Genomic DNA, 9,996 nt, shown 5'->3' on the forward strand with positions numbered 1-9,996 from the left:
TTGGAGAGGCCGTCAACGGCAAAATTTGTTTCTCATATCTTATTTTTTATTTTATTTTATTCTATTCATGTTTATTTCTTTTCCTCATTTTGTGCTGAGCATATTTTTGCGGCAGTGAGGTTTGACAGCCATCAAAGCCTTAACTGCCTGTGTTCTGTAATCTCACAAGGTCTCCCCCAAAACCTTAATATACCCAAAGTTCAGCAGGTTTGTTATTCTACAAATGTTCATCATCAGTTCACAATCATCAAATCTTCCCCAAGCATTACTTGATTTACCTGATATTAACCCCTCTTTCTCGTCTTTTTCTTCCCCCAGTTAGCATTTTTCTTTATTTTATATTCCGTTTATGATGATTATTGATATCTCCCCATTCTTCCCGTTTAATATCAGTTGCATTCCCATATTTCTCGCACCCCTTCCAGCTTTTTCTTCAGTCTTATTCTCAGGGGATCGAAGTATTTATCTGTGGCGTGTTTTGATTGGAAATCCTTTAACGGTTTTTTCTTCTGTTTCTCTCACCAGTAGCCAATCTCCAATTCTCCTGACATCTGTTTAAGAATAATCTCTCCCTTCCTGCAGGTCACATTCCTCCTCCATAACAGTTATAAAGCTATCCGTGCCTCAGAATTTAACAAAAAAAATCCAAATCCAAATCCAATGTGCAAATAATCACCTCTCACTTGCTTGTCCCGCTATGTAGTCGCGTATGGTCTTACGTCTGAGAGAAAAATAATTCGCTGGATTAATCAGTTAAGCAATTCACTGAGAATTAACACTATCCATTTCATTTCAAAACACGGAGGCATTGAAAGGGGCTACAGTTGAATGTAGTTTTGTAGAAGTTGAATGTTTTCAAACCATGATCAACCCTCAACCTCCGCCCTCAACACCAGGGTTAGAGGTAGGATAGGATTAGGTTTTGGGTAGTTAAGGATAAGTGTCAGAGAAATATGATAAATCACTACCCTCAAGACTATATAGATATGTGTGAGATATGACTAGTGTATGTCATTTTAATGAGGAGTGTCATGATCTGTATGTTTAAAACCACATTTAACTTTTACCCGCAGAATAGGAATTCGTAGGACTTCATAATTTATTCAGGTTTATTCTATGTTCCTAATATACATTCAAATACTATGAAGGTATTATACACATAATGTGTAGCACATATGTTTAACTATGTGTCTTGATATAACTTCACAAAGCAGTTCCAACGTGGTACATTCCATCTGTGATTGCATCATATATTATTCAATTCCAATGCTCAATAAATAAATAAAAAAATATAATAAAAAATAAAAAATACATAGCCAAGAAATAATCAAGGGAAATAGTGGAGAGGAGAAATCAACAATCTCAGAAAGAAAACTTAAACTTAGAATAGATATGCATTCGCTATGATCCTCCGCCCCAAATACCGCTTTGTTTATTATAACCATCACCGTCCCCAGCAGTTTGTCTCTCCTTCTCAAGCAAAAGATCAAACTCGTGCTGAGCCTTGTCCTTTTGCTGTTGTGTAGACTCAGCATAGTTATCTTTCCGATTTTGAGGCCATTGCTCTGATTGCGTCTGGAACGGGCTTGAGGAGGGAAACATGGATGACGAACGTATTCGGTCCCATGCGCTCCCGGAAGGCTCAGAGGGTATATCTGAGGATATGTCCTGGTCGTTTGTCGGTGGCGAATTGAACGTGGAACCTTTTCTGTTATTGGATGCGGCCGTAGAGGTGTTTGATGAAGTGCGAAGTCGATCCCATGCGCTGCCAGAGGGTTGCGAGCTAGTGGTTGAACTGGTTGTTGTTGGCGTTGAACTCGAGTTCAGGTCAAAAACATCTTCGGTATCGTTTCTATTAGTAGACTGCATCCCGCTCTCCGTCTGACTGCCTTCTCGATATATGCCCGAACGACTTGGTTGCTGCTGCTGTTGTAGAGAGTCCCATTGCCGAGAATTTGGCTGTTCCGAGATCTGCGAATCTCCTTGAGAGTAGATTCTATTGCTTTCATTCGAAGATGCATATTGGGTGGACGAAGATTGGGAGTCTGTATAACCAGTTGATTCGAAATTTTCCGTCAAACTATCATCATCCTGACCTTGCACTGTTTGTGAGGAATGTGGAAGTGAAATTGGCTGAACACGGCGATCCTTCCATCTAAACTTCTCCAGATTCTTTTGAACCTTCTGTGGATCCTGAATTGCGCGGTCTTTCCGGTATTGGGCTAACCTGGGATCCGTTTTCAGGTCTAACACTGCTAGAGACGCCGCGCCAACCTTTCCGGATGTACTTCCAGCAACAATACAGCACGGCCAAAGCAACGTTCGCATTATTAATGACATATTCACCAAACCTATCATTTGTGATACAGGGATGAGACGACCGTTCTTGAAGAAAGGCTTTGCTACTATAAGGAACCCCACGAAAGTGCCAAGGTACGCCCCAACACGAGGCTTTATGGATAATGATACAGCTTGGTCAACAAAAGAGTCAGTTTCCTGTTGCGTAAGAGGTCTGTTCACAAAAGCCATCCCAATCTCAATATGCTGCTTGATCTGAGAAGCCATATATTCCTCATATGCGGGTTGTGGCCGTAGATATAACAATTGTTTCCCCGGTCCGTAAGGAGGAATCTCAATTCGAGAGGAGAATTGTCGGAGAGAGGAAACAGAGTTTTGCGAAATAGAGTAGCTATCCCCAGAGTCAATTCCTGAGCCATTGAAGCCATCGGTTTGGGATGATGTTTCGTTCAGCACCATATTGGGCTACGATAGTGGTGGTAGTTAAATGCTGCGACCCGAAGAGGGAGAAATAGGTGAGTAACTTTCGAGGTAAATGGACACTCAGAGGGCTAGGGTTCGGATAAAACTCACAAAAGCAAAGTCACTGCTTCTATGTATGGAGCATCTGTTGTGAAATTAATTGTGGTGCTGATTCTGCTGTTCTTGCTGTGGTTTGTCAATTTTTTTAAGGGATTGAAATTCAGATTTTCATTAGTCATCATGATGTAACTAACTAATGTATTTCCCAAGTGAGTGCAACACCCAAGTAAATGCAACATCAAAACCACTAGAGCTTAATTCATTAGATTTTAATTCAAATTATCTCAACACTACAACACTCAATTTAATTAAATTAAATTACATGCAGTTGAGAAAATCTTAATCTTGTATGTCTGAGAATATTACAATTGCTGCAGTGTTGCAGAGCTCATCAGCATGAAGCAGATACAGATAGTAAGAACTTATAAGATTGAATAACTAATTGTTCAACAGATGCTGCAGATGATACAGATGATGCAGATGAAGCTAGAAGACTTTGAACTTCTTCACTAGTTAAACCTTCTACTTCTTGTTGAATTTGTTGTCTAGATCTCTGGCATTTTAGCTTCTCTATCTCATTCATATTGAATATATTCTAATATTACTTTCTTATAATAGTGATACTGATTATTTCAGATTCATAGATTTTGATAATTTGATCAAATTTTTTGCTCTTCTGTAGCGCTCACTACTAGTAATAATCTTAGTAGTAACACAAACTCTCATAGTAAATTCTGCCTTATCAAAGTTGTATATATTTTCTAATAGAATTTTATACTTAGTAATTATATCTCTTAAGATTTTAAATCATTTATATATATTTTACTGATTTTTATACTTGATTTGTTCATAATTATAGCATCTGAAATAGCAGCTTTGAAGCTTTGAACAATGCATCATTAGATTTTACACTTAGTTCTGATTTATATAAAGAGAAAAGATAATAAAGATGATTGAATTCTATATAGTAAGAAGATAATTAGCTGTTTCTTAATCAATACTAACTGTGAGAAGAATTTTTATTTAGTTTAATTTAGTACTTTTTCAATTAGCTTATTTTCTTCAGCAGAAGATAATTTGTATGAATTTATATATAAATTTATTTATGATTATCAGTCATTCAGTTATTAGATTAAAGTAGAATAAGAGATATTAAATAAGTAAGTAGCTTTATAAATTGAAGTAATTTCTTAAATTTTAAAAGTTTTTATCATGAGCTCAAGTCTTTTCTCTTTTTCTAGAGAATTTAAAGTATTTTTATAATAAATTGATGATATAATTATATGTTGAAGTGGAAGAATAGTCAAATTAAAAGATATTTTGAATTGATGTTACACTTGCTTAGATGTTATACTTACTTAGAAAATATGTTAACTCTTCAATTCTCAATACTCTGGAGGTTCAAAGCTTAAGTTTTAAAAGCTGGGAAGTGTGCAAATTGTTCAAAGAAATGACATTTTGTTTGTACAAAGATGCTGCTAGAATAGAAGCAATAAATTAAATTAGACAATGAGGAATTCATCTAGCATTCAGCTTATAGATAATTTCCCACCTACTTCGCAGTGTATACAGTCCAAAGTGTAGATATTGAAATGAATTAACTAAGAAAATGGACAATCGGATTACCATTTCTCGGCATACGGCCGTAAATCTAATTCATGGGTAAAGGTTGTTCTCGGCTGGGTATGCAGGAACCAATACGTATCCGCGATCTATGGGCAAAAGGGGAAGATCAGTTAAAGTAATTTTACTAGAGGTTAAGACCCGACTTGCTCTTCTTCTTCTGCACTTCTGTTGCTTTCTCTTCGGTAGCTATTTTACGGCACTGCATTTAGTTTTATGAGATGAATCCAAACTGACCGAATGAGGGCTCAATTTTGCGTCTGGAGAATCAAACTGGAAACCTTTCGTGCGTTCAATATCAATAATGCCGTCGATAATGGCATGGCTAACGTGAATTCCCTGGGGGCCAAATTCCCTTGCTAAAGACTGGGACAAAGCACGGAGTGCAGATTTCCCTGTCGCAAAAGAGGAACAAAAGGCAGATCCTTTGACACTCGCAGTGGCACCTGGCCACATATCAGCCACCTTTTCCATGTCAATTTGGCGGGGGGATATGGTTTAATTTACCAGTAAAAATGAGTGTGGGAGGATACTCTAGATCCAGCGACTTTAGAAGTAAAGGGAGGGCTGATTGACAGAAATTGAACGCTCCTTTGCTTTCAATCATTCAATCACCGGTAGGGTGCCATGATATTAGTTTCTTGATCAGGATATGCATACGCGGGAGGTTTTTTTTAAATTTTTTTTATATAAAGCCTCCCCAAAGACTGGCTGGTTAACATGGGTACAGGGGAGCAAAACACAAAGTTGAAGTAAAACATATAGGCGGAGAGGGCGCATACGCATTGCTCTCGAAACCAGCCATGAATTCCTCTTCTGAAAGGTCAAGAAATGCACTCCGCACGAACCCTCCACCAACGTTATATATCGCGGCAGCAAGTGGCGCTCCGGGGAACGCTCGTGCTATTTCTGTGAAGGCATTTTTAACGCTCGCATCACTTGTGACATCTGTATTTATACCAATAGCATTCCCGCCGATACTGCATATCTCTTGGATGAGAGTCTGGTAACTAGTTGGATTCCGGGCCAGAAGCGCCACAGAATACTGTTGGGCAAATTTGCGCGCGATTGAAGCTCCCTACCGAGTCACATGGTGTGGTTCGATTTAGACTAGTAAATAATGAAGAGCTACAAGTATAAGGAGTTATGGAGAATGATCCAGCTTACAGTACCAGCGCCCACGCCAGCGATGACTGCGATTGATTTCGTTGCCATAACAAGTGCAATGAAGTCGCTAGATGCTATTTTTCGGCGCGCGAAATAGCAAAGGCAATACTTATGATAATGAAATGGCAAAAAGACACCCTACAGGAAACTCTAAAGGAAAAAAAACAGTTCCCATGCTTTACATTTGTAGGTGGCTATTTTGCGCTTTTCAGTTCGCTCGGGCGAGAAACACTGTCGTCATTCATCCCGACCTAGTTGTTTAGCTTTTCCTAGTGGCGTTGAAATCGTCAAGGAAACTATCAATGAGGGTCTGTGTCACGTGGCTGCTGGTAGCATTAGTTCATCTTTACCCTTCAAATAACGTACTTAACTACCGAGCTGCAGATTCCGTCAAACGTCTGAGATAGCCGATATACGGAGATATCCTATACGGAACTTAGATAGGGAGATGATGTACGGAATAGGAAGGAGGTGAAGCCAAAATAGGTAATCCTCTGTGAGGCAGAATAGTGATCATTATCACTCTATTTTATAGAGGTTCAAGATGACTGATATTCTTATGCTGATACCGCCGCTCATTCTATATACAAATCTAGCCCACAAGAGCAACTACACGGAGGTCCCTTTCAAAAGTTTCTTCCTGCCAAGGCGCCATATAACGCCATGAAACCTTAATTCTGCAGAACCATACTAATCATTAATATATAAAAAATCAAACACTTTGATATAACTTATTTTGAAAGAATTTAACATTTCTGTCGTTACAATATGGAGAATTCTAAGGACTGCTGGATTTCAGAAGACAAAGTCAACAAAAAAATCTAAATTAACTAAGAAAATGAGATAGTAACCGCTTTAATTCTGTCTTAAATATAAAGATTAAACTTTTAAAAATTGAACTTTTGAAGATTGAAAATTAATTATTTGATCTAATGAAACCTTTATTTTTCTTCTTTATTAACATGGTGGATATCAAATACAGTAAATCAAAGAAGAGGTTTTTTTATGAAGCTGTATTCAGAAATAGTAGAAGAGTTCTTCTGAGATAATATTTTAAAGATTTTTTTTTATGATATTAAAGAGCTCTGTTATTATTAACTTTCTAAAACTACTTTAGAAAAGACTAAATCTCTAAAAATTATTGTATGGAGATATATGACTAATAGTTTTATTAGAATTAGCAACTTTTTTAAGCTCAATCTTATAGTTTACTTCTTTCTGAAAAAGTAGTAATTGATTAAAAACAGCTTTTAAAAAGATATTATAGAACTTTTTATAGTTCTTTAATAGCCATTCATTAACTATCTCTTCATTCTTCAATTTTATATTAATAATATTTTTTTCAATGATTCAGTCTATTTTATAAAAATTTGAAATAAAGATCTCTATGTAAAGGGTTAAGCTCTAAGAACTAGAGGCTAGTCCTCCTATATAACAAGGTGTAAAGGGTTAAGCTCTAAGAACTAGAGGCTAGTCCTCCTATATAACAAGGACGAATTGCTTGAGAAAGGGAAGAAAAGAATGAGACGAGAACTCGAGCTTAAGCAAGCTCGCGTAGCATGATCACGTGCGCACGTGCAAACGATGGCTAGGCTGAGTCAGCCAGCCAGAGCGAATCTAGAGGTTCAACCCCTTATACTCTAACTTCTAACTTTTCTAATAATGATAAAAAGCAATATCTTTAATAAATATTATCTTTGATAAAGTCTTGAGAGTCAACTTTTTTCTCTCAACAACTTCACATTTCACTTTGTTATTTATAAGTTTATTCTCATGATCAGTATTTTATTGATACTTTAATGTTATCATTAATCTCTTTATTTTTTTTAAAAAAATTATTTTACTATACTTTTCAGAGATGTTATCTTTAGATATATATTTATTTAATTCAATTATATGTTAATTTTTTAAGTCTAGTTATATCTTCTGCTTTATTAGTAAAAACTATTATAGAATTATATTAGTACTTCTTAGATCTATCAATAATATTAATATATTGAGAAATATTTATTCATTTACTTATAAATATAGAGAGATAATCTCTATAATTAAAGTTTCTCTTTGATTATTAAAACTTATAATTTGATAGTCTTTCTTCAGTCTATTAAAGTTTACTCTTAAAGCTTTAATACACTAGTACATAAAGATTATATTGATAAAAATATAGTAACTAAAAGTCAACTATAAATTTAACCTTTTTATTTAAAGAACTACATGAGAAAAGAGTATAAAATTACTTTATTAATTCAGAAAATGCATTAAGATCAAATCAAAAAGTTATTCAATTTAATATATAATTATATAAGAATAATATAGTTGAGAATCTATTATTATCTAATCAATACAACTTTAAAAAAGTTCAATAGACAGATATCATAAATTATATAATAGAAGAATCTTGAGAGAAAAAAATTAAAAAAAGCTTTTATGAGATATTAATGCTAAATTATCAGAATTTATATTAGAGAATAAAATAGTGTTAATAACTAATATTATATTTTTAAGTATTAAAGATAATATATTCAAAAAATATCAATCAAATTACTAAAAATTCTGGTGGTCTGAAACTCTGATTGATAAATACAAAGAACTAGCTATAGTTAAAAAAGATTTGGAAAAAAAATAATATCTGTGAACATATATGAAGATATTAAAAATAACTACTTTTCTAGTATTAAAAGAGTAAAAACTAAATACTGAAATGATTTTTTTAAAAACGCAAAAAATAATGATATTTTTAAAGCTTTTAACTACACTAAATCTAGAAGAGTAGTAAAGCTTTTTATATTAAAACGTAAATATCAAAATTAAAATTATACTACTAATATATTTCAAGAAAAATATCAAGTATTTATAAAAGTTTTATTTTCAAAGTCAATAAATACATTTCTATAAATAAATATTATAATGATAGAACAAAGTAAAAATAATCTAACTTAAGAAAAGATGAGCTAAAAATAACTATTTTTACTAGTTTTACTAAAACAGCTGCTGAACTTAACTCTATAATCACTATATAATATAAAAAGTATACTTTAAGCAAAAAGAAGAACTTTTTACATTATTCTTTTTTTTAATAAAATGTAAATATTATTTAATATGCTGGAGAGAGGCAATAAAGATTATTCTAGTAAAGTCTAATAAAAAATCATTAATTTTTAAATTCTATAAAGTTATATCTCTATTGAATTGTTTAGAAAAGATTTTAAAAATAATTTATTAGTTTTAAACTTTCTTTTCTAGTCACTAATACTGATTTACTGTATAATAATTAAATGAGTGGTAGAAAATAAAATTCAACTATAGATGCAGTTCTATCAGCTATTCATGATATTCAAATAGCTAAAAATAATAATTTAATCTCAACTACTTTTTTCATTGATATAAAAGATATTTTTGATTATGATTTAAAAAAGAAAATAATTTTAATTATACAAGAGCTAAAGCTATCAGAGTCTCTAGTAAAATAAATCATCTATTTTATAATATAAAGAAGTATTTAACTTCTCTTTTATGCAATAAAGTAGAAAAAAACCTTTATTGAAATAGAATTTTTTAAAAATCTTTAGTTTTATCTATTTTTTTTACTATATATATATCTAGTTTATTAAAAAATAAAAGTATATATATAGTAAAAACATTTAGTTATATTGATAATATTGATTTTATTACTAGTTCTAAATTTATATAAGAAAATTGTAAATATATAAAGAGAGCTATAAAGAAAATATTTGAAAAAAAGTAAAAATATTCTTCAATTTGATATAGATAAAACTAAATTAATTTATTTTTCTTTTAAAAAAAATAAAAAAAAGCTATTACTCTTCAAGATAAAGTTATAAAATTAAAAACTTCTATAAGATAATTGGAATAGAATTAAACTCCAAGCTCAACTTTAAAGTTCATATTCAAAAAAGAATTGCTCAGACTGAGAGAACTCTGAATAATATTATTAGATTTTCTAATACAGAAATGATTTATTTTTTCAAGCTATAGAATAATTATATATAGATTATATAGGTTTTGTATCAGATTATACAATAGAAATTTGATGAAAAGAGTAAAAAAACTTTATATATTAATTTTAACTATTACAAAATAAAGTTTTAAGAAGAATTTTATAATTTTTTAAAATATCTTCAATTAGAGCTATAAAAATAGAGATATCAATTTTATCATTAGCTATTAAATTTAATAAAAGTTATATAAATTATACTCTAAGAATTATAAAAATATATATAAATCATTCAATTTAAATAAAAGTATCTACTTTATATTTCTCAGATATATCTGAACAAGACTTAAATAGAATAAGATTTTTAGATTGAAATAAATACTTTAGTAACTTAATAAAGATATTACCTTCTTAGCTATGTAGAATATATA

At 32.0% G+C, this 9,996-nt stretch overlaps 2 protein-coding genes across 2 annotated transcripts; both read right to left on the minus strand.

The window, feature by feature from the left end:
* Positions 1 to 1,401: 1,401 nt before the first annotated feature.
* On the minus strand, positions 1,402 to 2,757 carry PADG_05043 (uncharacterized protein; the record flags this gene model as incomplete). The annotated part of the gene is made up of 1 exon (XM_010762181.1): positions 1,402 to 2,757. One exon carries the CDS (start codon positions 2,755 to 2,757, stop codon positions 1,402 to 1,404), a length of 1,356 nt encoding a protein of 451 aa, XP_010760483.1.
* A 1,685-nt stretch (positions 2,758 to 4,442) lies between these two features.
* PADG_05044 (uncharacterized protein) lies at positions 4,443 to 5,658 on the minus strand (the record flags this gene model as incomplete). The annotated part of the gene is made up of 5 exons (XM_010761946.1): positions 4,443 to 4,532; positions 4,681 to 4,889; positions 4,951 to 5,039; positions 5,226 to 5,521; positions 5,611 to 5,658. 5 exons carry the CDS (start codon positions 5,656 to 5,658, stop codon positions 4,443 to 4,445), a joined length of 732 nt encoding a protein of 243 aa, XP_010760248.1.
* Positions 5,659 to 9,996: the final 4,338 nt, after the last annotated feature.

Source organism: Paracoccidioides brasiliensis (assembly GCF_000150735.1).
Source record: "Paracoccidioides brasiliensis Pb18 unplaced genomic scaffold supercont2.5, whole genome shotgun sequence".
NCBI classification, from domain to species: Eukaryota; Fungi; Ascomycota; class Eurotiomycetes; order Onygenales; family Ajellomycetaceae; genus Paracoccidioides; species Paracoccidioides brasiliensis.